Raw genomic sequence first — 27743 nt, forward strand, 5'->3', positions numbered from 1 at the left:
TGCGCCAGACATCTAGAAAGAAAGCATTGATTCACTCTAAGTTTATTGTATTAAATATTCTTTGTTTATCTTCAAGGTACTTTTGTTTTGTACCGAAACGCCCTTCTGGTTAATGTGTTTCAGCCCGTAGGCCTTTCTCAAAACTGTGCTAAGTATTTCCAAACGCAAACTGATATTTCTTCTGAGAATTCCCAATTCAAATCAAGCATATACATAATGCACCATTCAATCAAATGGACAGAAAATTCGGGTTGGTGATGGATAGGATTAGTGGGAATGAGACAATAAATCCATTTCTCAAGCATGGGGTCTGGCATGGATTCACATGCTCATGAATATTCCCCGTCGTCAGGCTGGGAATCCTCAGTAAAGAAAAAATCAGTATCAGTTTCGTTTCTGATCTCTTTCCTAGTAGTAACCAATCACTGATCTCTGCGTCATACTGACCACAGCCAATGACTGCCTTCTACCTAAGCCCCGCCTCTGGCAGCCATCTTCAGATTTTTACCGCACGTTCAAGTGTTGGGAGTCCTCGTGCTTAGCTCTCGAGCTTTCTACTGCGTGTTTCGCTCTTTTTCAGGTGAATTTTCACTTTTTTTCGGTTAATCGAGCCTCAAGCTCCACCGTTTCTACTCCCGTTAACGGCTACCCGTTGCGGGATTTTCCTACGCCCCTCAAGGGTGAAGATTTCATCGAATCAACTTCTTGGAGGATTCCAGAAGATTCGCGGCCTACTTCGAGATGGCCCAGGATGCGAGTTCGTCGTCCGGACCCAAGCTGTTTCGCAGCTGCCCTGGATGCGGGCTGCAGAATGTGTTTAAGGAAGACGAACATTCGCGATGCCTCTACTGTCTTCATGGGGACAAGACTCATGGAGGGAAGGACTGCCAGTTCTGCAAGAACTTGTCGGAGCGGACCATGAGAGACCGTCTATCCCGTCTCGCAAGCTGGTTGGAGAAGGGCTCGACGGGTGAGAAGGGGTCAGAGCGGGCTTCTAAATCCTGTGCGGGTGCCCCGGCGACGGGGGCCCAACACCAGGCCAAGCGCCGCGTGTCCGCTGGCTCCGGGAGCGCCGAAAGGTCGGGCTCTTCGGTCGCCAGGCAGGGCGCACCTTCCCCAGCACCGTCAACCACGAGCCAACGCTCCGGTTTGGGGAAGAGAAAGTCCGAGACCCCGGGTAAGCTTCGGGAGAAGCCCCGTCTGATCTCGGAAGAGGGGGAGCGAGGCGTCGCCCCCTCCCCCGAAGGAGAAGGCCCGGGACGCACCTAAGGTGGTGAAGGCCCATACCCAGCAGGCAAAGGCCTCTATCGAGGCTATCGCGGCGACTCTTGCCAAGCCGGCAAAGACACCGCCAGCGGAGACTGCCTCCGGGACCAGAGTTTCCCTGCCGCCAAGGAGGGAATCCTCTTTTCAGCCCATCGTCGTGGCCGCCATGATGGAAGAAGCGAGGGGGGGCCACGGTGCCCTCCTCGAGCTCGGAGTCAGCCTCGGAGGAGGAACTGACCGAGGCCGTGAGGAACCTCGAAGTCCAACGGGCGGCTTTGAAGAAGGTTCGATCCCGTCAGGAAGATCCTCGGGAGATAACAGAGGAAGACGACGACGGTGAGGAAGAGCGGCCTTCCCTTCCGGCGCAGCCGGATCCTAGGCCTCAGGATGGCTCGGCGGCCATTTTGTCTGCCATCCAGTCCTTATGCTCTGAGATAAGGACGAGATTCCCGCGGCCCAGGCCGGAGGACCCGCAACATGGCCTGTCGGGAAGTCCTCAGACCAAACAACGGAGGACCCAACCCTCTCCTCTGCTTGCCCCTGTAAGGCCTACAGTTCCCTCCTCATCCTCCCACGAGTCGGGAAATGACGGTGCGTTGGGCTCGACGACGGGTTCTGAGGGCGACGACGGAACGGGTCGCACGGGCCCATGATCTCCAGGGCGTCCGAATTGTTCCAGCTCTACCCGGAGGAGCAGAAAAAGGAAGGTTTCCTCTATCAGCGCCGGGAGGCCAAGAGTAAGACTGTCATCGCGGTGCCCCTAATCGATGACATCTGGAAGGAGGGCCTTTCGGTTCTCAAAAACCCCTCCACGGCACCAGCCAAACGGGACCGGTACGAGAAGTACCGGGTCCCCGAAACCACTCCCCTGTGCCTCAGGGCCCAGCCAACGCCAGACTCGGCGTCTCGGCGGCGGCGAAGAAGAAAGCGGCGGGGTCAGGAGCCTCGACGTCGAATTCCCCGCCGGACGGCGAGGGAAAGAAGTTGGACGCCATGGGGCGGCGGGTCATTTCGTCGGCGGCGACGACAATCAAAGCGGCCAGCGCCCTGGCGATCGTGGCCCGTTACGACAGGGAGCTCTGGTTTAAGCTGGCCCCCATATTGGACTTCCTGCCGGACGACAAGAGGTCCGAGGCCCTGGAGATACTGCAAGAGGGCGAGGTGGCGTCGGACCACGCCATAACGGTGGCAACCGATATTGCTGATACCGGGTTCCGCCAGCTGGGCAACGGTGTTTGCCTACGACGACGGGGTTGGCTCCGGGCGACGACTTCCGTCAGGACGTCCAGACCAGGGTGTTGGACATGCCGTTCGACGGCAGCAACTTGTTCGGGAAGGCGGTGGACGAGTCCCTCCAATCCATAAAAACAGACATGGAGACGGCCCGCTCCCTAGGAGCCCTTCAGCAACGACAGCCCTTTCGGTGCTCCGGAGGCAGACAGGGTGCCTCCAAGGGATCCAGCGGTGGCTCGTCCTACCGCCAGGCGGCACGCTCTTCGTCTCAGGAGGCCTACAGGGGTCGCGGCAAGCGGGGAGTCCCTCGCCGCCGTCGGCAAGGTGGCCAGGGCGGCAAGGCCACCACCTCCAAACAGGACTGAACCGGCCGTGGTCTCGGGCCCCCACCGAAGCACCCCGGTGGGAGGCCGGCTGACGAATTTCGTCGGCGTGTGGAAGTCCATCTCTACCGACCGTTGGGTGCTGGATACCCTGGCAAGAGGACACTCTATCGAATTCCTGAAGAAGTGCCCTCACGTTCCACCCGTGGCCAGGAAGGAAAATCACGTCCCGCAACTGCTGTTGGAAGTACGGGCGATGCTCAGGAAAGGCGCCATCGAGCTTGTCCCGAAGAGGCTCCGGGGTGTACTTAAGATACTTCCTCGTCAGGAAGAAGACGGGCGGCTGGCGCCCCATCCTGGACCTTCGTCGTTTGAACAAATACATCAGATCACAAAAGTTCAGGATGGTCACCCTCCAGCACGTACTGGGACAGCTGGAGGAAGGCGACTTTCTATCGTCGTTGGACCTGGAGGATGCTTACTTCCACGTTCCCACCCTCAAAAGTCAAGTGCAAGTGCCTAGCACCAGTGGCCGCGCAGCTGCGCCTACGGGGGATTCACGTCTACCCCTACCTGGACGACTGGCTCATCCGCTCAAGGACGAGGGAACTTGCCGTCGAACACACTGCGAGGACCGTCCAGCTACTCACAAACCTGGGATTCGCCATAAACTACCCGAAGTCCCACCTGGTGCAGTCGCAGGTGGCCCTGTTTCTGGGAGCGAAGCTCGATAGTGAGGGGCCTGGCGGCCCTGTCGGAAGAACGGACGAAGACCATTCTGGGAAAAGTGCAGCGCCTGCTAGGCACTGACGTGGCCAGGGTGAGGTCCATCAAGTCCCTCCTGGGGATGATGTCCTCTTGCATCTACCTGGTGTGCCTCTGCAGACTACGGATGCGCCCCCTTCAAGAATTTCTCGATGCCTGTTGGATACAGGCGACTGGCACCTTCGAAGACAGGGTCCCCCTCAACGAGGTGTTCCGGCGGGCGATTCAGTGGTGAGGCGTTCGAGCGCACCTCACGGCGGGCAAGGACTTTCAGACGCCGGTGTACCAGGAGACGGTGACGACGGACGCCTCCTTGGAAGGTTGGGGCGCCCACACCGGAGAGCTCCACGCAAGAGGCCTCTGGCTCCCGGAGGAGAGGCTCATGCACATCAACGTCCTGGAACTCCGAGCCGTGTTCTGGGCTCTCAAATCGTTCCTCCCGTCGCTCAAGGGCAAGGTGGTGCGGATCTTCACGGACAACACAACGACAATGTTTTACATACGGAAGCAGGGAGGCACCAGATCCCCAGCCCTATCCAAGGAGGCACAGGATCTGTGGCACTGGGCGGTCGCCCAGGGGATGTTCCTGGTTCCCTTCCACCTGGCAGGAGAAAGCAACACCATCGCCGACTCGCTCAGCAGGGATCTGCCCGCGTGTCACGAGTGGGAACTGCGCCAGGATCAGGTGGATGAACTCTTCCGACGATGGGGCAAACCCCAAATCGACCTGTTCGCAACAGCGACTAACTCGAAGTGCAAGAGGTTCGCCAGCAGGTTTCCCCAGCCGAGAAGCATGGGCGATGCGTTCTTGTTCCCCTGGGGCGGCCTATACCTGTATGCGTTCCCTCCGTTGCTGCTTCGACTCATCAGCCAGCTCAAGAGGTCCCGGTGCAGGATGATCCTCGTCGCACCGGCGTGGCCGAGGCAGATCTGGTTCCCGGACCTTCTGGACTTGTCAACGTCTCCTCCCATCAAGCTGTCGGCGGACGCGGACCTTCTCTCCAGAGAAGGAGGCGCCATCTTCCACCACGACCCGGCGTCGCTGAACCTGCAGGCTTGGCTCCTGCAGCGCTAGAGTTTGGAGGCTACGATATACCGGCCGATTGCAGAGAGGTTCTTGCAAAGGCCAGGGCGTCCTCGACTCTCAAATGCTACGTTCATAAGTGGAAGAGGTTCTCTATCTGGTGCCGGGCACAGAAGATCAACCCCCTACGGATTACGGCCCCTCAAGTTCTGCCGGACCTGCTATCCCCGGCAAAGGCCGGGCTAGCCCATGCCTCCATTAAGATTCATCTGGCGGTGATCTCCATATTTACCAGAACCACAGGACGGACGTCCCTGTGGTCCCATCAACTGGTAAGAGTTTATGAAAGGACTGTTCCGGTCGTTCCCTACGGTGAAGGCCCCGTCCCCGGTGTGGGAACTTAACGTGGTGCTGACCAGGCTCAGGGGGCCCCCATTCGAGCCGATGCACTCCGCACCTATGAAGTTTGTGTCGTGGAAGACGGCGTTCCTGGTGGCCATTAACTCCGCACGACGAGTGGGAGAGATCCAGGCCCTATCCTGGAAAGCACCGTACTTGACATTCCATGCCTCGAGGGTGGTGCTTAGGACGCACCCCTCCTTTATGCCTAAGTGCCGTCGGACTTCCATCTTAACGAGCCCTTGGTGTTACCTGTTTTCTTCCCGTCTCCTTCGTCGCCGGCCGAGAGGACTTTGCACTCGCTGGTTGTGGCTAGAGCTCTGAAGTTCTACGTGGACCGCACAAAGAGTTTCCGGAGGACATCACAGCTGTTCGTGAACTTTGGACCTGTGAATCAAGGGAAGGCTCTCTCGAAGTCTTCTATTTCCAGATGGCTCTCCGGCTGCATCATACACTGTCACCGGTTGGCTAACCGACCGCTGCCAGGCCGTCCGAGAGCCCATTCGACCAGAGCGATCGCTGCTACTACGGCGTTCTTATCTGGTGTGCCCCTGCTGGACATCTGTAGGGCTGCTACGTGGAGGTCGACGCACACCTTCACGAGATTCTACTGCGTCGATCGGGATTCCAGGGAGGAGTCCAGGGTCGGCCAAGCAGTGCTGCGCAACCTGTTCGCTTATGGTGAGCCTGGTGAGGAGGTAAGAGATGCTTAATGTTGAGTTTTGTATTGCTTAATGTTGAGCCTTTTACCACCCCCCCGTGGTTGTGCATGTGTATACTGCTATTTAATCTTATATTCATGAGCATGTGAATCCATGCCAGACCCCATGCTGGAGAAGGAACAAGTTACTTACCTGGAACTGTTGTTCTCCAGCATGGGTCTGGCATGGATTCACATGCGAACCCTCCCGCCTACACCTCTGCGGCTCTTCTCTTGGTCATACTGCCACTTCACGTGCTACCAAATCTGAAGATGGCTGCCAGAGGCGGGGCTTAGGTAGAGGGCAGTCATTGGCTGTGGTCAGTATGACGCAGAGATCAGTGATTGGTTACTACTAGGAAAGACAGATCAGAAACGAAACTGATAATGATTTTTTCTTTACCGAGGATTCCCAGCCTGACGGGGAATATTCATGAGCATGTGATTCCATGCCAGACCCATGCTGGAGAACAGTTACAGGTAAGTAACTTGTTCCATATCATTAGTTATGCTCTAACTGTGGACAATTGCGCACACATTTAATACATCAGTCCTTATTACATTTTTTCCTTAATTATAGGCCTCTTATCTCATTGTGAACAAACATAATACTTGTTAGGTTGCTTAGCAATACATTGCATCCATTTCTTATATTCAGATGTTCGTATCTATTTAATATGATAGTTCATTCTAACATTATTTCCTTTTCCTTATGTTGGTGGCATTACCCTTCTCCAGCATGGGGTCTGGCATGGATTCACATGCTCATTATTTCTGGTGCCGTTTCATCTGGCAGGGATAAAAAACACCATCGCCGACTCACTCAGCAGGGAGCTGCGCTCGTGCCACGAGTGGGAGCTACGGCAGGATCTAGTGGATCGCCTCTTCCGACGGTGGGGCACACCCCAGATCGACCTGTTCGCGACGGCGACGAACTCCAAGTGCCGGAGGTTCGCCAGCAGGTTTCACCAGGCGAGGAGCATGGGCGATGCTTTCTCGTTCCCCTGGGAGGGCCTGTTCCTCTACGCGTTCCCTCCTTTGCCACTGCTAATCCGGCTCGTCAACCAGCTCAAGAGGTCACGGTGCAGGATGTTCCTCGTCGCACCTGCGTGGCCGAGGCAGATATGGTTCCCGGACCTTCTGGACTTGTCAGCGTCCCCGCCAATCAAGCTGCCGGTGGACGCGGATCTACTCTCCAGGGAAGGGGGCGCCATCCTCCACCACGACCCGAAATCGCTGAACTTGCAGGCCTGGCTCCTGCAGCGCTAGAGTTTGGAGGATACGACATACCGGCCGACTGCAGAGAGGTTCTTGCAAAGGCCAGGGCGTCCTCGACTCTTAAATGCTACGGACACAAATGGAAGAGGTTCTCTGTCTGGTGCCGCGCACAGAAGATTAACCCTCTACGGATTACGGCCCCCCAAGTACTGCCGTACCTGCTGACGCTGGCCAAAGCTGGACTGGCACACGCGTCCATCAAGATTCATCTTGCTGCGATCTCCCGATACACCAGAACCACGGGGCGGACGTCCTTGTGGTCTCATCGTCTGGTGAAAGAGTATTTGAAGGGACTGTTCAGATCGTTCCCGCCGGTGAAGGCTCCGGCCCCGGCGTGGGAGCTCAACGTGGTGCTGACCAAGCTCATGGGACCTCCGTTCGAGCCTCTGCACTCAGCTCCGTTGAAATTCCTGTCGTGGAAAACAGCGTTTCTTGTGGCCATCACCTCCGCACGACGAGTGGGAGAGATCCAGGCCCTTTCCTGCAAGGCCCCGTACTTGACTTTTCACGCAACGAGGGTAGTGCTCAGGACGCACCCCTCCTTCATGCCCAACGTACCGTCGGACTTCCATCTCAACGAACCCTTGGTGTTGCCTGTGTTCTTCCCGTCGCCTTCGTCGCCGGCTGAGAGGACTTTGCACTCGCTGGATGTGGCTAGAGCGCTAAAGTTCTACGTGGACCGCACGAAGTGTTTTCGGAAGACGTCACAACTCTTTGTGAACTTTGGACCTGTCAATCAGGGGAAGGCTCTCTCGAAGGCTTCCATTTCCAGATGGCTCTCCGGCTGTATCATGTACTGTCACCGGTTGGCAAACCGACCGCTGCCTGGCCGTCCGAGAGCCCATTCCACCAGAGCGATCGCAGCTACCACGGCGTTCCTATCTGGTGTGCCCCTGCTGGACATATGCAGGGCTGCTACGTGGAGGTCGACGCACACCTTCACGAAATTCTACTGCGTCGACCGGGATTCCAGGGAGGAGTCCAGGGTCGGCCAAGCAGTGCTGCGCAACCTGTTCGCCTGAGGTGAGCCTGGTGAGGAGGTAAGATGCTTAATGTTGAGTTTGATGTAATGCTTAATGTTGAGCCTTTGCCACCTCCCGTGGTTGTGCATGTGTGTACTGCTATGTATTCTTTATTCATGAGCATGTGAATCCATGCCAGACCCCATGCTGGAGAAGGTACAAGTTACTTACCTGTAACTGTTGTTCTCCAGCATGGGTCTGGCATGGATTCACATGCGAACCCTCCCGCCTACCCCTCTGCGGCTCTTCACTTGGTCATACTGCCACTTCACGTGCTTCCAAATCTGAAGATGGCTGCCAGATGAAACGGCACCAGAAATAATGAGCATGTGAATCCATGCCAGACCCATGCTGGAGAACAACAGTTACAGGTAAGTAACTTGTTCCTTATCTTATACAATTCCAACATTCCATAGGTATTCGACGTTAATAATTATCCATGAGTATTACTCATCCACCTATGTCAGTTTATGTTCAATATCACTCCCAAATGCCTGGGTTAGTTCCCTTAGTTGTAAATAAATAAATGTTTCAATTATACAGAACCTACATATTGCAATTTTCATATCGTACACTTTTTTCTGTAAATGAATTTACCTGTACTGTGTGCTCTGTTAGGGTATTGCCTCTTTATATATCTAGATGGTTTGCTCAAAATGTGTGCTAGATTGAGACAAAGTTCCCCTCCAACATTACCAGATCAAAAACCAGCACCTCAATTAATTTGACCGTATCCGATTATGAACAGGGAGATCCCTTATTCAAAACATAACTGCATGTCTTTGAAAATAAAAATGCTGCCTTGTATCGACAATGTTGCTTACCTTCCTATGTAAAGAAAGACCTCGAAAGCGTGCTGCGTGTATTTCTCATGGCACGGTCGCCATTTTTAACTGATTATACACTCATAAACATTTACCAATGTCACACGTTCTTAATGCGTGATGTCATGACTTTTGTGCGGCCCGTGCTACGGGATCACGCTTTGCGATATTTTCACTTTTCCATTGGTCTTAAACACCATCTGCTCCCATCCTCCAGTTAAAACTGAAGGATTGCTATTTAGTTAAATATTACACATTCCAATTGTTAAGATCTCCATTAGCACACAACGTTAATTTTACTATTTTTTTGTCCTATTGATGGGTGAATATTAATGTAGCTTCTTACCTCTCATAGCTCATTAGGTCTTGGGAATTCCCTATGAATCATGTGTACACTTCTCAAAACGTGAATGCTAATATACTCCACATGTTTACATAAAATGTCCACTTATTGTACCAATTTGATGATGTTGCTAATTTCTCTACGACTTCGGTGTATGTCACTTTTAAACATTGGTCTAAATATCCAACATTTATGTACCTTCGTTGGTTTGTTAGGCAAGAATTTATGCAGTAAACCTGGGGGCGACAACACAACCCTTTGCCTCTTTGTATTAGGTAACCCACCTTTTGCTATAGGTCTGTACTACACAAGTTGGTAGCGTGACTGAGCAGCCAGACTTATCTGAAGACTGGTTAATGTGAGCTGTAGAGCTGCAGCATTGAAATTCACCAATACAAGTATCCAAATAACACTTACTCAAGGTTTTCTAGTAAAATAAACGGTCAGTTTTAAGTAAGCCTTCTTTAAAAAGGGCACTGCAACAATAAACAAACTTCAATATACTTTCTCAGGATCAAGGCTCAGCAAGGAGATTTCTTTAGAGATGCTTCATAAACGCTTCCTATACCCTGAGGGGACTTCACTAACTAGGACAGTACTGGCATTTATATATCACTTTTGTGCTTTGTAAAATTCTGAGGTTGGTAGGAAAGGGTAAATAAGGAAAAAGGTTAAACAAGTTCTCAGAGCATGTGAACACTTTTAATCTCCCAATGAAGTCTAGATAAAAACCTTTATCAGCAATATTAGTTAAAAAACCAATGTATCACCTATGAGGGACAGTAAGAATCCAAGTCAATGGATTAGTAGTCTGCAGGGAGCAAGGACAGCCAAAGTCAATTGGAGCAAAGTCTATGGAGCTGAGGCACTTCTTGGCTAGCAATGAGTCTTGCACAAAGTTGAAGAGTTTGTTGTAGAAAATTCTGCATTGCAGAAGTTACCTACGGGGAAGGGAGGGGGACCCTGCCGGGGCTTCCTGAGACTGCTGCTGCACTTGGGGATGGTTCAACCCACATGGGAGATGGGTGCCCAAGGCCATTGACGTGACCCCCCAACCATCCTGGTATTCTAGCTGGCCTGCGTTACAGCTTCTCCATCCATGAAAGGACGGGGAATGCCCCGGGCCTCCCTGGAACCACCACTGGGCTTGGGGACATTCAACCCTCATGGCAGTCAGCTGCCCAAGGCCAGGGATATGACCCCTGACTATCCTGTATCTCTGGTTGGTGTGCGTTACAGCTTCTGGGAAAAGTCGAGGACCCTGCCGGGGCTCCCTGGAACCACTGCTGGGCTTGGGGATGGTCAAACCACATGGGAGACAGCCGACCAGGGACATCACCCCAGACCATCCTGGAGTGCTGGCCGGGCTGCATTACAGAATTTTCCGCAGGGAGGGAAGGGGACCATGCCGGGGCTCCCTGGAGCCACTACTGTACTTGGGAAAGGTACACCCACATGGTAAACTGATGCCCAAGGCCGGGGACATCACCTCCGACTGGCCTGGAGTTTTGGCTGACCTGTGTTACAGCCTTTTCCCACCAGGGAGCCCAGACAATGTGCCAATACCTCCCTGAAGGGAAAAGCTGTAACGCAGCCCAGCCAGAACTCTTGGACGGTTGATGGTGATGTCCTTGGCCTTAGGCATCTGTTTCCCTTGTGGGTGTACCATCCCCAAGTTATGCGGCAGTTCCGGGGAGCCCCGTCAGAATCTCCATTCCTCCCTGGAGGTGACATCTGTAATGCAGCACAGCCAGAGGTGCAGCCTGGACTTGCGGACCGTCAAGCCACATGTGAGACAGCCACTCCCAGGGACCCACCAATGTTATGCTGGCATGGGGGGCAATTTGTGGCCTGACCCTGCAATCGTGTCAGAGCCCACCAAAATAACTCCCCAGATGGCCCATTCCTGCCCACATCAACAATCCAGCCCCAGTCCCACCCACCCCACTGACAATGGGCCCTAACCCTAGAATAATAAACAGTACTCACATAATGTTGCAGCTAGAAAAAGCTGTCAACGAAACAAAAAACATTTGTTACCTATGGTCAGCTCAGCAAAAAAACAAATCATAACTACTACTCTCTGGTCACAGCCCCCCTTTTAAGCCATACCTGGTGGTCTACTGACCCTCAACCCCCAATAAAAACACATTTGCCCCTTCCTAGGGGCAGATTGCCAGATTGCACTAGCAATCTGCCCCAGGCAGGGCTACATGAGAGGCCACCCTCCATTTTGTGTGTGTGTGTGTGGGGGGGGGGGGAGGGGGTAGTGCCAACTCCTTTCCATTACAAACATCGTTGGTGGTTTAGTGTCCCCCCCCACCCCCAAATAAGGCATGAATAAAGAATATATATATATTTTTTTTTGGCCCCTTCCCTAGGGACAGATGGGCACATTGTGGAGGCAAAATGTACTGCCCCATGCTTTGGGGGTCCATTCCAATGTTTTCTGGTGCCCCCCCAATAGATGGGGGGGGGGGCGTTCATGTACTGCTTCCTAGGGGCAGATTGCACTAGCAATCTGCCCCCCAGGGAGGGCTACATGAGGTGTCCCCTATCCATTTGGGGTTGGGGGGGGGCGGCACCCACCTTTCCCCTAAAAACATCCATGGTGGTTTAGTGGGCCACCCCCAACCCCACCAAACACGTTTTTTCTTGTTTTGCCCCTTCGCTGGGGCGCATGGGCACATTGGTGTGCCCATCTACCCCCAGAATGGGCAAAACGTGCTGGCCCATGATTTGGGGCGGTGGGGGGGGGGGCTTACAAAGTGGCTCCCTCACCCCCTCACTTCAAACAGATCCATGGTGGTCTAGTGGCATTGCTGGACGCGGATTGGGTGATCTGTGCCTGATCCGTGCTCAGCAATGCATCAAAGAAGGTGTCGTTGGAAATGGGATATTCTCTCCTTTCCACCGACACCTCCCTCAAACTAACAGCTATTCAATTGTTAATGAATAAAGGTACTCATGTACTACAAGTAGTCCATGTTCTTTAACATCTATTGTTATTGTCCTGATGTCCTGCCTGAGTGCATTAATGAATTTAATGAACCTATCCATGACGGAGTTTGTTTAAAAGTTAATTTTCCTTACTAATAGAGAGAATCGCAAGGAACCCTAACACACCATTCCTAGTTAAATGTTGAGTAGTTAATTTTGATTTTTTTTTTGCTACTTCGATTTTATCCACTCACTGAATAGTTTGACACAGCTGAACTGATATATTGCTGTTCTAATTAACATAATTTGATACGTTGTCATTGGATTGTTTACTATTTATCTATAGATCTCCTAAAAGGAGACGGTCACGCTCTGGATCTCGGTCCAGAAGGTCACGACATAAAAGGTCTCGTTCAAGATCACGTGACCGGCGACGTCATTCCCCAAAATCCCGATCACAAGAAAGGCGTGAACGAGAGAGAGAGAGAGAACGGAGGATGAAAGGCTTTCTTACTATTAAACCTGAGACACTTACTGGTAAGTCGTGATTATTTTAACATAAGATGGTAAACATATTTATTTTTGTGTTTAATGTTAGGTAGATGATTAACCATTAATTGTTTTGTGTTCATTATTTGTCTATCTCTTAATCAGCCCCACCTTTCAGATGTGACCTTTTCAGTGCTAGGCAAGATTGTATGCAGTAATCCTGTAGGAGACTACACCAGTCTTGGCCTCTTGGTATTAGGTAACCCACCTATTGGTATAGGTCTGTACTACACAAGTTGGTCGTGTTACTGAGCATCCAGACGTCTCAAGAGGGGTAAATGTGAGCTGTAGCATCGAAATCCACAAATAAAAGTATCCAAATAACCCTACACTGTTTTCTTGTAAAACAATTATTTAACAATCCGTTTTAAATAAGCATTCCTTAAAAAAGGGCAATGTGCGTGCAACAATAATACACTTCATAACACATTCTCAGAATCAAGATTAGCAAGTAGTTACTCTTTAGAGATTCGCCATACATACTTCTTGAACCCTGAGCTGACTTCTATTACTAGGACAGTATTGGAATTTATATATTATGTGCACAAGGTAAAATTCTGAGGTCGTGGAAAAGGTTAGGGAAGGAAAAAGGTTAACAGGTTCTCCGAGCTCTTGGGAGCACTTTTCAATCTCCCAATGAAGTCTACATAAGACCTCTCCCAGCAATACTTAGTTCAACCAATTGTACCATCTATGAGGGACAGTTAGAATCAAAGTCAATGGGTCAGAAGAGTCTGCAGGGAGCCAGGACAGCCAAAGTCAATTTTAACAATGTCTATGGAGCTGAGGCTCTGCTTAGATAGCACAAGGTTTTGCACAAAGTTAACAGAGTTTGGAGGAAATCACTGTTGGGCCACAAGCTGTTACGCTTGTGAGGGCTAGAGCTGAGATCAGCTCTGCAAACAGTAGCTACTGCAAGTCTCATGTGAGATAATGCAAGCTACTGAGAGGTAAGTACCCCTTAGTCAGCCCAGTACCTTAGGTTAGGAGAGGATCCAGCTGGCTTCTGTTCTGGTTGCGATCTTGCAGATCCTGGGCCTCAGTTGGTGTGACACGAGGGATGATGTCTGGAGGACTCCTGCACTGCAGTTTGAAGGTCGGTGACTCCTACAGGCTCTTTTCAGATCAGCACTTTACGGTTTCAGCTACTAGCAAATGGCACCACTGTGGCTCTTGACTACTTGAAGGGCTTCCTTCACTTCTTTTTCCAGCACTCTGGTGAGGTGGCTCGAGCTTGGGTTGTCCTGCTTTGGGAGGGTCCTCCGGATCTTCCTGGAGGTTTAGTCCAGTTTAAAGACGATGCACTCGACTACCCATTTCTCGACCACTGGCACTCTGTTCCGATAGCAGCAGTCGCAAGTAAGTACAGCCAGTCGGGGAAGGTCCTCCAGCAAAGTTAGTTTTTGGGGTTAGTTGGTCCCACTAACCTAAGGGAAGAAGTCGGCTGATTCTGGCTTCTCTAGTTGATTCGGAATTGGAACTTCAGCACAGCAGCAGGGCAAACCAGCCGTCCAGGAGTTGCAGCAGGCGTCCTCTCCAAGATCTTCTTTGGTTCCTTCGTCCAGTGGTTGACTCTGCCTTCCAAGCCAAAAGCCTTGCCTTTTATTCAGTTCTCTCCCATTCATTCCAGCCTAGCTGTCAATCACCCAGCAGGGTGGCTGTCCTTGGCAGACAGTCAGCCGGCGAATCACTACAGAGTGCATTTGGTTCTCCTAGGAGACTAAGCACAGGGAGTTTCGGGCACCTCCCTCACTTCCTGCCTACCCCAGACACCCTGGAGCCAGAGGCAGGCTTCACTCGTGAATCCCGCCAAAGTCAAAGCGAACAATGGGACGAAACCTGGATTGGTGCTCGGAGTAAATCTCAAGGATCTTTCGATAAAAAAATTGTGAAAAAAGGCTGGGGCCATTTTGACAAAAATGGCACCCTTGGGTGCTTTACTGTAGCTGCGAACGCAGCCCGTGGTAAATGTTAAAACGGAACCACTGCCACCAGCCAATCAGTGAGGAAAAGACTAACATAATAAATGTTAAATGAGAAGCTAGATTCTAGGATTCTAGGTAACCCCTCCAGCACCCTATTAGAAGATAGCGTGCTGGGTCTAGAAAGTTACGAATGTAAGTAAAGTCAATTTCACTTTAGTTCTCTGGGAAATAGTAGTTTATCCCAGAGAAGGTATTTAAACCTTGTGGAAATCTGAAAGACTTCCCTGTGTCACTGCACTGATGGTGCTGTCTGACAACAATGTAAAAGATGATGCCTATGGAGTTTCAGGCCCAACAACCAAAAGAAACACAACTCAGAAATCACATTCAAATACATGAGTGGGAAAAAGGGTCTCGCTCTCTCCAGGTTAAAAAAAATAAAGTCCTCAAAATCCAGCAAAGTTGCTGCGGGTCTTTAAGGTGGAGGAAATTAGCACATTTCTGAGAATTCTCCCTAACAGGGCTTCAGCCCTGAAGCCCGCCTCTGGCTCCAGTGTGTCTTGAAAGGCAGAATGTGAGGGAGGTTCCCAAAACTCCCCTGTACTTTCTCTCTAGGTGTGCCTGACTGCAACCAGTCCCGTTTTTCTGGCTGGCTTTCCTTTCAGGATAGCCACCCTGCTGGGTGAATGACAGCCTAGGCTGTGCATGCATGGGGTTTTGGGACTAGAGGCAGTCGACCACTGGGAGAACGACCCGACTAAAACCATGAACTAAGCTTGCTGCATCCTCCTGGACCTTTGAAATTACCCTGTGAAGCCCTGCTGCTGTGCTGAAAATACTTTTTCAATTCGACAGAGAACCTCCGGAAGGGGCAACTTCTCCCTTTGGGTTAGTGGGACCAACTAATCCCTAGACGAACTCCACTGGACCATCTTCCCCGACTGGCTGTACTTCTTTATTGCTGTAAGTACCAAGTGCCAGGGGTCGAGAAATCCATAGTCGAGTGACATGTCTGAAATCTGGCCAGAAGCTCCAGGAGCCTCCTAAGGACCACCCTCCAGAAGCAGGACGACCAGAGCTAGAGTCCCCTCACCAGACCAAGCTATCACCAAACCTGCACACATCAAAGGACGTACCCTAAATTGGGTGACACATACATAACTGCCCCATTCTCCTCCACACCATATCTCCCATCGCCTGGTCTGACCATTTCTGCATCAATTTTCACATCGACACCTCACCAGGACCCGCAAAACCCTCCATCCTTCTTTTGCAGGGCTCTCAAGGAGTTCCAAAAAAGTAACGAAGGACTCTCTGCTCCCGCATTTGCTCATCCCGGCATTGCAACCCCCTTTCCCTAATTATCCCACCGTCCTTGCTAACACATTCAGCCAAGTGATAACCACAGCGGTAGATGCCATCGCACCCCTCACCGCAAAACAAGCAAAACAAATCTAAGCATTCCAATGCCTGGTTTTCACAATAACTTGCTGATCTCCGCACTAAGAAAAGAGCGTTACTGGCCACATGGAAAAAGGACCCTGCCAAGTCTAACAAAACTGCCTTCAAATCTCTATCCAAAGACTACAAAATAGCCACCACACAGGCTAAGGCAAACTCCTACAACACTAGGACCAGCAACGCCAACTCTGACTCTAAGGAAATCTTCGCCATATTCAGGGAACTTCAATCACCGTCCATTCCACCATTACCAAGAATGAGACTTGGTGTAACCAAATTCAAGCAGCCATGCTGCATAAACTAGATACCCTACATTCTAAAATTGTAGCCCACCAAAAAGCACTATCCGCTCTTCTTGACCGCACATCGGCTCCTCCGGCCCTACCGCCAAACGCTCCCAGTCATATACCGAAATTTGCATTCTCTAACATGACTGAATCTGAGGTCATCATTGCACTCATGAAATCCATTAAGCCGCCCAATTGCAAGGGGGATACTTGCCTCTCCCACATTATCAGAGACTGTGCGCCTGCCTTGGCTCCCATTATTACAGCCTTCATCAACGCATCATTTCAAACGTCTCATGTACCAACATCCCTAAAAAAAAGCCTGGGTTAAACCTCTCCAAAAAAAAACTCTCGACCCATCTATCCCAGGGAACTACCGCCCCATTACAACCGTCCCCCTTCTGTTAAAGATTCTGGACAAAGCAGCCTACCTGCAGGTTCAAAAATGTATTGAAGACCACCACCTCCTTGGGCTTCGCAAATTTGGCTTCCGACCGCACACGGCACTACTTGACCTAAAAAATCAAATAGATGACCTAAGCGACACGGGCAAACCAGCTCTCCTCCTGCTCCTAGACCTCTCTGCGACCTTCGATCTAGTCGAGCATAAAACGCTATGCCACCATCTCACAACCTCAGCACACTTCTCAACCAAAGCGTGTGAATGGATCTCCTCGTTCCTTCAGGAGAGGGTAATGAAGGTCTTCTCAGACTCCGCCGACGCAACACCAAGCCCCATCAAATGCGGAGTCCCACAGGGCTCCTGCATAGCCTCCACCCTCTACAACCTTTTCACGAGACCTCTTTTCAGGATACTTGACTCCCTGGGCATCTCATATACTAACTATGCAGATGACACACAGGTTCTCATCCCCCTGTCAGGTGACTACACCAAGGACTTGGACACACTCAACAGCATCTACGCCACCATTCAATCATGGATGGCTGAGAACTGGCTCTGTTTAAACAGCGATAAGACTGAACTCCTGCTTGTCGGCTCCGCATCCACTTTGGGCAAACTTGATACTAAATACCAATCCTTCACAATGGATAATATCCCCATCAGAGTCTCTCAAACAAAACATTGGGGGTGTACCTCGAGCCCAGCCTCACCATGGACAGACGGGTAAATGCCATCGCCTCATCCGCAGCATATCACTCCAAACTCATCAATGCCATCAGGCCCTTCTGATCACGGCAAAACTGCATCTCAATAGCAAGAGCCATCATCGGCTCCAGACTCGACTACTGTAATGCCCTGTTCACTGGAACCTCCCAAAAAAACCTTGCCAAACTCCAGATTGCCCAAAATAATACCTTGAGGGCTGCCACAGGCACCTCGCGCAAGGAACACATTTCGGGGATCAGGAGGGAGGTACACTGGCTCCCCATCAAGGAAAGGGTGATCTTCAAAACTCTGGCCCTTACACACAAGTTCCTTCACGATCAAGCACCTCCCTATCTGACACAGAGGATATCTAGACAAACTGTCTGCAGACCCTCAAGGGCAGCCTATGCCAGCCGCATCACTGTTCCACACACACGGAGAGTGCATGCAGGAGGCACAAGCTTCCCCACTATGGCGGCTACCCTATGGAACAGCCTCCCCGCTCGGATGAGGTCAATCGACACGCACACGGCCTTCCGCAAGGCCTTAAAAACCAAGCTCTTCATCTAAAGAGCCTGTCATTCTAGGTATGCATTATTACTGTATTCACCATGTATAGGAGACTATATACCTAGACAAGATTAGTAACCAACTGTAACAATCAATCTGTATCATATGTAACCATGCAAATGTGCATAAGCAAATGTATTTAAACAGACCTTTGGGGCCACTTACTGTAACACTCGAGCAAGCCTTCCTAAAAACTCCTTATAGAGCCTTGTTGCCTGTGGGCTGTAGTGCGCTATACAAATGCTAAAATAAATAATAAAATAGAGTGCAGGACCCAAGGAGTGAAGGAAGCCCAACCGGTATCCGAGATCCGGGACTGTGCGGTTTACTAAGCACTGAAACCGCAAAGTGCTGCAGCACCAAAAACGTCCCATAGCTGCCCACAATCTCCCAAGTACCACCGCAGGAGCCCTCCAGACATCTTTCCACTTGTCCCACGACTGAGGCTTAGGAACACAGGGTCTGCACTGCTGTAGCAAGACAGAATCCAGCTAAATCACTCTTCAAACCAGAGGTATTGTTTAGACTTGGGGTACTTGCCGTAAGTGTCTTTGAGCTGTGCTTGTCTCATTTGGGAATTGCATTGGTTTACATTTAGAGTAGATTCCGGCTCTCTTCACAGGCTTAACCGCTTGTGACCCTACACGTGATTTTCTAACAAACTCTCTAACTTTGTGCAAGACTGATTCTAATAAATGCCTCGGCTCCATAGACTGTTTCAGATTGACCTTGGCTGTCCTGGTTCCACGAAGACTCGACTTTGCAGCTTGTCTCTCATATGTGTTAACTTGTTTTCTCCAGCATGGGGTCTGGCATGGATTCCCATGCTCATGAATATTCACTGTCGTCAGGCCGGGAATCCCGGTATAGAAAAAAATCAGTATCAGTTTTGTTTCTGATCTGTCTTTCTTAGTAACCAATCACTGGTCTCTGGGTCATACTGCCCCCAGCCAATGACTGCCCTCTCTCTAAGCCCCGCCTCTGGCAGCCATCCTCAGATTTTTACCGCACGTTCAAGTGTTGGGAGTCCTTGTGCTGTAGCTCTTGAGCTTTTGCTGCGTTTTCTGGAGATTTTTCTCATTTTTCGGTTAATTAGATTCTCAAGCTCCACCGTTTCTACATCCGATCAACGGGGATCCGTCTCGGAGTTTTCTACGCCCCTCAAGGGAGAAGATTTCGTCGAGTTACGCTTTTGGAGGATTCCAGAAGTTCCGAGGCCTACCCCGGACATGGCCCAGGAGAAAGGAAGCTCGACGCCCGGGAAGCTGTTCAGGACCTGCCCTGGATGCCAGCTTCAGAATGTTTTCAAGGAGGAAGAGCATTCGTTATGCCTCTGCTGTCTCCATGAGGACAAGACGCACACGGAGAAGGACTGTGCGTTTTGTGGGAACATGTCGGAGCGGACCATGAAGGATCGCCACCTCCGTCTCGCCAACTGGCTGGAAGGGACGAGCCCGTCAGGCGAGAAGAAGAAAAGGAAGTCTGAGCGGTCCTCTAAGTCCTGTGAGGGCGCCCCGGTGACGGGGGGTCCAACAAAAGGCCAAGCACTGCGAGTCCGCGGGCACCGGGAGCGCCGAACGGTCGGGCTCCTTGGCTGCCAGGCAGGGCGCATCCGCCCCGGCGCCATCAACCACGAGCCAACGCTCTGGCTTGGGTAAGAGGAAGTCCGAGAACCCGGCCAAGCTTCTGGAGAGGCCCCGGTCGATCTCGAAGATTCCAGCAGAGGGGGAGCGAGGCTCGGACCCCGCCCCCCTCCCCCCCCCCAAGGTGAAGGCCCCAGGTGCACAGAAGGTGACGATGACCTTAATTCACCCTGCTAAGACCTCGATTGAGGATGTCGCAGCGGCCCTGGCTCAGCCTGTGGAGGCTATGCCAGTGGAGGCGACCTCAGGAACCAGTGTCTCCCTGCCACCGCAGAGGGAGTAGTCTTTCAGGCCCATTGAGAAGACCCCCACGAAGTCCTCGGAAAAGGTGGGGAAGGGCAGGTGGCCATCGTGGATACGGACACGACCTCTGAAGAAGAGCTCATCGGGAGGGATCCCGACGAGGGCGACACTTCGGTGGCCATTTTGTCAGCGATTCAGTCCTTATGCTCGGAGATAAGGACAAGGTTGCCCCTCCTCCCGACGGAGGTACCTGTGCCAGACCCGACGGGGGAACCGGTGCCAGGACCTTCAGAAATTCCACCGCATAAGAGGACGACAACGCATCCTACGCCACCTCTCCCACCTCTGCAGCCCGCTCTGCCTTCCCCCCGGTCTACTACCCATGGGGATGATACAGGCACGGACACGGCTACGACGGGTACAGATGACGGAGGTGACGACGGGGACGTGTCCCCCGTCGCCCCCTGCTCGGGCGTCCCCGCCCGACGAGATTGGATCCTTTCATGCCATGATTTCCAGGGCATCTGAGCTCTTGCAGCTCTGCCCAGAAGAGAAGGAAGGGTTCCTTTACCAACGGCGCGAGGCTAAAAGGAAGACGGTCTTGATGACATCTGGGATGAGGGGCTCGCCCTCCTCAAGAACCCTGCCACGGCGCCGGCAAAGAGGGACCGGTACGAGAAGTAGTACCGGGTCCCGGACACTGCCCCCTTGTGCCTTCGGGCGCAACCTACCCCGGATTCGGTCGTCTGGTTGGCGGCGGCAAAGAAGAAAGCTGAGGGGCATCGACCTCAAGTTCCCCGCCGGACGGCGAGGGCAGGAAGCTGGACACGATGGGACGACGGGTTATCTCATCCGCAGCGACGACTATCAAGGCGGCCAACGCCCTGGCTATCGCAGCCCACTACGACAGGGAGTTGTGGTTCAAAATCGCCCCTCTGTTGGACTTCCTTTCGGACGCCAAAAGGGCTGAGGCCCTTGAAATCCTACAGGAAGGTGAGATTGCTTCGGACCATGCCATCACGGTAGCAACAAACATCGCCGACACCGGTTTCCGTCAGTTGGGCAACATTTGCCTGAGACGACGAGGATGGCTCAAGGCGACGGATTTCCGCCAGGACGTACAAACCAAGGTTTTGGACATGCCCTTCGACGAAAACAACCTGTTTGGGAAGGCGGTTGATGAGTCCGTTCAGGCCATCAAGACAGACACGGAGACTGCCCGGGCACTGGGTGTGCTCCAACAACGACGGCCGTCCTTTCGGAGCTCCGGAGACAGACAAGGTGCCTCCAAGGGATCCGGTAGTGGCTCCTCCACGTACCGCTAAGCGGCAAGATCTTTGTCCCAGAAGCCTACAGGGGACTCGGCAAGTCAGGTTGTGCCCGTCATTGTAGACAGGAAGGTCAAGGAGTCAAGGCGGCCTCCAAACAAGATTGAACCGACCGTGGGGTCGGGCCCCCGCCGAAGCACCCCGGTGGGAGGCCGGCTGGCGTGGTTTGTCAGCGTGTGGGAGTCCATCTCCACCGACCGTTGGGTGTTGGACGCCCTGGCCCAAGAAGAAGTGCCCTCGTGTTCCACCCGTGGCCAGGAAGGAAAATCACAGCCCTCAACTACTGTTGGAAGTAAGGGCGATGCTCAAGAAGGGTGCCATCGAGCTCGTCCCAAAGAGGCTTCAGGGCTCCGGAGTTTACTCCAGGTACTTCCTCGTAAGAAAGAAGACAGGAGGATGGCGCCGCATCCGGGACCTGCGATGACTGAACAAGTACATCAAGGCACAGAAGTTCCGGATGGTCACCCTCCAGCACGTGCTGGGACAGCTGGAGGAGGGCGATTTCTTGTCGTCGTTGGACTTGGAGGATGCGTACTTCCACATCCCCATTCTAAAAAGACACCGGTGGCGGTGCGGCTGCGCCTACAGGGGATCCACGCCTACCCCTACCAGGACGACTGGCTCATCCGGGCGAGGACAAGGGAGCTCGCTGTGGAGCACACTGCGAAGACCGTCCAGCTGCTCACGGACCTGGGATTCTCCAACTTTCCAAAATCCCACCTGGTTCCGTCGTAAGTCGCCCTGTTTCTGGGAGCCAAGCTCGACACAGTAGCGCGGCTGGCCTCGCCGTCTGAGGAAAGGTGCAAGATGCAGCGTCTGCTGGCCACGGACATGGCCAGGGTAAGATCTATCAAGTCCCTCCTCGGGATGATGTCCTCCTGCATTTATCTGGTGCGCCTTTGCAGGCTTCGGATGCGCCCCTTACAAAAGTTCCTCTACGCCTGCTGGGTCCAGTCGACTGGCAGCTTCGAGGACAGGATCCCTCTCAACGAGACGTTCCGCCAGGCGATCCAGTTGGTGGGGGTACCCGCTCTCATCTGTCGCCGGGCACAGACTTTCAGACCCCAGCTCACCAGGTGACGGTGATGACGGACGCCTCCCTGGAAGGTTGGGGAGCGCACTCCGGAGATCTTCACGCGAGATGGCCTTTGGCTCCCGGAGGAGAAGTCACTCCACATCAACATCTTGGAGCTCCGCGCAGTGTTCTGGGCCCTCAGGTCCTTTCTTCCGTCCCTCAAGGGCAAGGTGGTGAGGATCTTCACTGACAACACCACCACGATGTTCTACATCCGGAAGCAGGGCGGAACCAGATCCCCGGCCCTATCCAAGGAAGCCCAGGATCTGTGGCATTGGGCCGTCGCCCAAGGGATGTTTCTGGTGCCTCTTCATCTGGCAGGAATAAAAAACACGATCGCCGACTCACTCAGCAGAGAGCTGCGCTTGTGCCACGAGTGGGAACTACGCCAGGATCAAGTGGATCGACTCTTCAGACGATGGGGCGAACCCCAAATCGATCTCTTTGCGACGGCGACAAATTCCAAGTGCCGGAGGTTCGCCAGCAGGTTCCCCCAGCCGAGGAGCATGGGCGATGCTTTCTCGTTCCCCTGGGACGGCCTATTTCTTTATGCGTTCCCTCCGCTGCCGTTGTTGCTCCGGCTCATCAACCAGCTCAAGAGGTCCCGGTGCAGGATGATCCTCGTTGCACCGGCGTGGCCGAGACAGATCTGGTTCCCGGACCTTCTGGACTTGTCAACGTCCACACCAGTCAAGCTGCCTGACGGACGCAGACCTTCTCTCCAGAGAAGGAGGTGCCATTCTTCACCACAACCCGGAGTCGCTGAACTTGCAGGCCTGCCTCCTGCAGCACTAGAGTTTGGAGGGTACGACATCCCGGCCGACTGCAGAGAGGTTCTTGCAAAGGCCAGGGCGTCCTCAACTCTCGTGCTACGGACATAAATGGAAGAGGTTCTCTTTCTGGTGCCGTGCACAGAAGATTAACCCTCTGCGGATTACGGTCCCCCAAGTATTGCCGTACCTACTGTCATTGGCCAAGGCTGGACTTGCTCACGCTTCCATCAAGATACATCTGGCCGCCATCTCACGATACACCAGAACTACGAGACGGGCGTCCTTGTGGTCTCATCGACTGGTGAAGGAATTTATGAAAGGATTATTCCGATCATTCACGCCAGTGAAGGCGCCTGCCCCGGCGTGGGAGAACATGGTGCTGACCAGGCTCATGGGGCCCCCATTTGAGCCTTTGCATTAGGCACCATTGAAGTTTCTGTCGTGGAAGACAGAGTTTCTCGTGGCCATCACCTCCGCACGACAAGTGGGAGAGATTCAGGCCCTATCTTGCAAGCCTCCATACTTGACTTTTCAAGACACGAGGGTGGTGCTGAGGACGCACCCCTCCTTTATGCCCAAGGCGCCGTCGGAATTCCACCTCAACGAACCCATGGTGTTGCCAGTTTTCTTCCCATCTCCTTTGTCGCCGGCTGAAAGGACTCTGCACTCGCTGGACGTAGCTAGAGCGCTGAAGTTCTACGTGGACCGCACGAAGAGTTTTCGGAAGACATCACAGCTGTTTGTGAACTTTGGGACTGTGAATCAAGGGAAGGCTTCTGAAGACTTCCATTTCCAGATGGCTCTCTGGCTGCATCATGCACTGTCACCGGTTGGCAAATCGACCGCTGCCCGGCCGTCCGAGAGCCCATTCGACCAGAGCGATCGCTGCTACCACGGCGTTCCTGTCTGGTGTGCCCCTGCTGGACATCTGCAGGGCTGTGACGTGGAGGTCGACGCACACCTTCACAAGATTCTACTGCATCGATCGGGACTCCAGGGAGGAGTCCAGGGTCGGCCAAGCAGTGCTGCGCAACCTGTTAGCTTAAGGTGAGCCTGGTGAGGAGGTAAGAGATGCTTAATGTTGAGTTGTTGTATTGCTTACTGTTGAGCCTGTTGCCACCTCCCGTGGTTGCGCATGTGTGTACTGCTATGTATTCTCTTATTCATGAGCATGTGAATCCATGCCAGACCACATGCTGGAGAAGGAACAAGTTACTTACCTGTAACTGTTGTTCTCCAGCATGGGTGGCATGAATTCACATGCGAACCCTCCCGCCTACCCCTCTGCGGCTCTTCACTTGGTCATACTGCCACTTTACGTGCTACCAAATCTGAGGATGGCTGCGAGAGGCGGGGCTTAGGGAGAGGGCAGTCATTGGCTGGGGGCAGTATGACCCAGAGACCAGTGATTGGTTACTACTAAGAAAGACAGATCATAAACTAAACTAATACTGATTTATTTCTATACCGAGGATTCCCGGCCTGACGACGGGGAATATTCATGAGCATGTGAATCCATGCCAGACCCATGCTGGAGAACAACAGGTAAGTAACTTGTTCCTTAGGCAGTTACTTCTGGGAAAGGCTTGTCTGGATTTCATTGGAAGATTTAGTTGTCCTCCAATTTACTTGGAAACTGTTTAACCTTTTTATTTTTTTATTGTTGCGTGTTTAGTTACTAAAAACCTTACACAACATGTAGAAAAACATATAAAATACATAACCCTTAAAATCCATAATACATCACATTAGCCTGTCACATTAAATTCATCGCAGAGTATAGCAATAAAATTAAAGCACATTTACACAGTTCATTAAAGACAGAGGCTCCAGCAAGTGAGATTAGCATTAACTGACCAAATTCATTTTTTCCAGTTCTTTGGTTATACCTTGCAGGAGTGCATTCAAGGCTCTATTAGGGATACATTTAACCCCCACATACATCTACTCCAGAAAAGGTTCACTGACCGCTCTGAATCTTTCTTAAACTTATCTATGAAAATCAGGACACGCATAGGCTCAAAGTGTGAAGTCAAGGGAACTAGACCCCGGCGCTTCATTATTACCCCAGTGCCATGTCTTCTCAAGAGTCTGTACCTGGTTGAGCCTAAAACACATATAGCTGGTTCTTCCCCTATCACAGGGAAACCTATGAAGGTAGAGGGGCAAGCATTCCCTAGTGTGGCCAAAATCGGAATATTCTTTGTATGTAGAGTAATAATTGAGACAATCGACCGTTTCCACCCAGTTTGCCCTGAAGAGAAATCTCTTCACCCGACCTGGGCGTTGCAGAAGGTCTTCTATAGTTAAGCCCAGGGAAAGTAGTTTCTGATGTTTGTTAATCTGCTTAGAATCACATGCTGTGCATAGGTCCGACATCCAGTGGTCACTGCGGAGTATTGCATTTTGTTTTTCGTAGTCGAAAAGGGGACGTCGACAAGGCGTGTCTGAAACACTATCCCTATAGTGACGTGCGTTGTACCCACAATCCCTCACGCGTCGAGGTCCCTCAGATTGTTTTTTTCCGCCCAGCTTCTGGTCGCCTTCACGCGGAGCTCCTCGAGAGACATTGCAACTCCTCGGCCTTTGGTCGTTTTTTCTCTAATATTAATAATCCCTCCCTCGACGCAGTTGTAAGCCGTCTCCGCCGAAAATAATCTTCGACGGAGGGTCGAGCGGAAGAGATCCTTCGGCGCTGCCGAACACGTGGCCTGGCCTCGCAGGCCATATACAGTAGGGAGAGTGGGGTCGTGGGACATCTCTGGGTCTTTTCTGAGAATGCCTTTCCCTTTCCCCTTCCTTTCCCTTGGGGTATTTATCGCGATTTATTGCCTCGGCTATGGAGAGGACACCGTTTAGGTTTTGCCCACTTTGTAAAGGCAAATTCACTTGGAAGGACAAGCACTCACGGTGTAACCGCTGCTTGCCCCTCGATCACAAGGAGGAAGGGTGCGCGGCTTGTCGGCTTCTTAAGCCTAAAACTCTAAAAGACCGAAGGGTTAAAAGGTGGGCGGCCTACGCGATGTCGAAGGCCGAAGGTTCACCTGCCGCTGCTACCACCGACAGTGACGAGGAACGCGATAACACGACCTCCGCTACGGAAGTCGAAACCCCCTCTAAGGAGCGCTTACGCGCTTCGTCGTCTGTCCCCGGCCCCGACGGGCTCGGCTCACGCCCTGCTTATGGGGATGAACACCCCGGCGATACAGACGCACACAAAGATCCACATAAACACACAACCCACGGCTCTTCTTCGACGAAGTCGAAAAGACCTTCGACGCCCAAGGAGACGCAGGTTCCACCGGCGGCCTCCTCGGACCGTTCGGGTTCGAAGCCCCTCTCGCAACCGCAGCCGCGACCTGCGACTGGGCTTTCGGCAAACAAGGGCGCTGCCACCAAACCATCGGCCGGTGCGCATCAACAGAAAGCGCAGACCGCCGTAGAACGTTCGATACCCATAGCGTCGAAAACTCAAGCTTCCGCCGACAAACGAGTCGCCGACAAGCGAGTCGCCGATAGCTTAGCAAGGATCGCTGTAGCCGACGCCCAAAAGCGTACGCCGAAGATTACGTCGAGCGTTACGCATAAGTTAAAGGATACGCCGAAAAAGCCCGAAGGAAAGCAGGGACTACCCCCTTCAGTCAGGGAGTCTCCCGACGCACCTGAAGGTTTTTCGGAGGGCGACGGGACACTTTCCTCGACGCTTTGGGAAAGGTCGAGCCATTTCGAGTTAGATAACCCTATGTTTCCCCCGCCAGACCGCTCTGGGGTACCCCATGAAACAATGGAAAGACTCCACCTCTGTATGGAGAGGATGGAAAGGTTCATGAGCACCCAGGCCTCTCAAACTCACAAGAGGACCAGAGAAGGGCCTCAGGAGGACCCCAGGGCCAAAAATCCAAGGCTAGTCGATCCCCAGCAGGACACAGCCTCAGACTTCCAAGATGTATATGACCTCACTGGGGAGGAACAATACTTCGAGGAAGAAGATGATTTCATGGACAATGAAGAACAGAACCAGGAGGAATGTCTGGAAGACAGAACAGACATTATAGAAGAAGGCTTCGGGGTTAACCCAGAAGAGGGACCTTCACACCCCTGGCAATCACCATCAGTGTATTCCGACACCGATGTCCTAAACCTAACTCCTCCGGACAATTCTCCAGTTAGGAACACGTCTCCAATTGACGATCAGCCCACGTTCAATGCACTGTTGCGCAGAGCAGCAGCGCATTTCGAACTCTACACCGGGGAACTCTCTCCAGAATTGGACTTTGTAGAAAGAGTGATTAAAGAAAAACCCCCGGTCAGCCAGACCATTCCACTCCTCGCTTCAGTGAAGAGAAGGATCATACCTTCGCTGTCCACTCCCGCAATGATCAGAGGGGTCAATCCACGGATTGAAAAACTTTTCACTCCTTCACCCTCAGACCCCCTCTACAATAGGGGACATTCCATTCCGGATTCCCTAGTGGTATCTAATACTAGAAAGAGGGCAGGGGTACCACTTTCCACCAGTGAGGCACCCCCTGACAAGGAGGGCAAGAGGCTATATGCCCTTGCAAAAAGAGTTACTTCCTCGGCTGCCTTCTCAGCAAGAATTGCCAACAACAATTCCTTGCTTGCAAGCTACGCAGACGCGCAGTGGGCCAAACTGCGAAAAG

General features: G+C 52.3%; 1 protein-coding gene across 2 annotated transcripts in view; it reads left to right on the top strand.

Moving 5' to 3' along the window:
• The window catches only part of SCAF4 (SR-related CTD associated factor 4), a 1175829-nt gene that overhangs the window by 525388 nt on the left and 622698 nt on the right, over positions 1–27743 (top strand). For both annotated transcript variants that reach the window (XM_069636348.1, XM_069636349.1), the window contains exon 14: positions 12464–12654. In XM_069636348.1, coding sequence (XP_069492449.1) covers positions 12464–12654 — 191 coding nt within the window. The remainder of the gene's footprint in view (positions 1–12463; positions 12655–27743) is intronic.

Source organism: Ambystoma mexicanum, chromosome 7p (genome assembly GCF_040938575.1).
Source record: "Ambystoma mexicanum isolate Mex_15411 chromosome 7p, UKY_AmexF1_1, whole genome shotgun sequence".
NCBI classification, from domain to species: Eukaryota; Metazoa; Chordata; class Amphibia; order Caudata; family Ambystomatidae; genus Ambystoma; species Ambystoma mexicanum.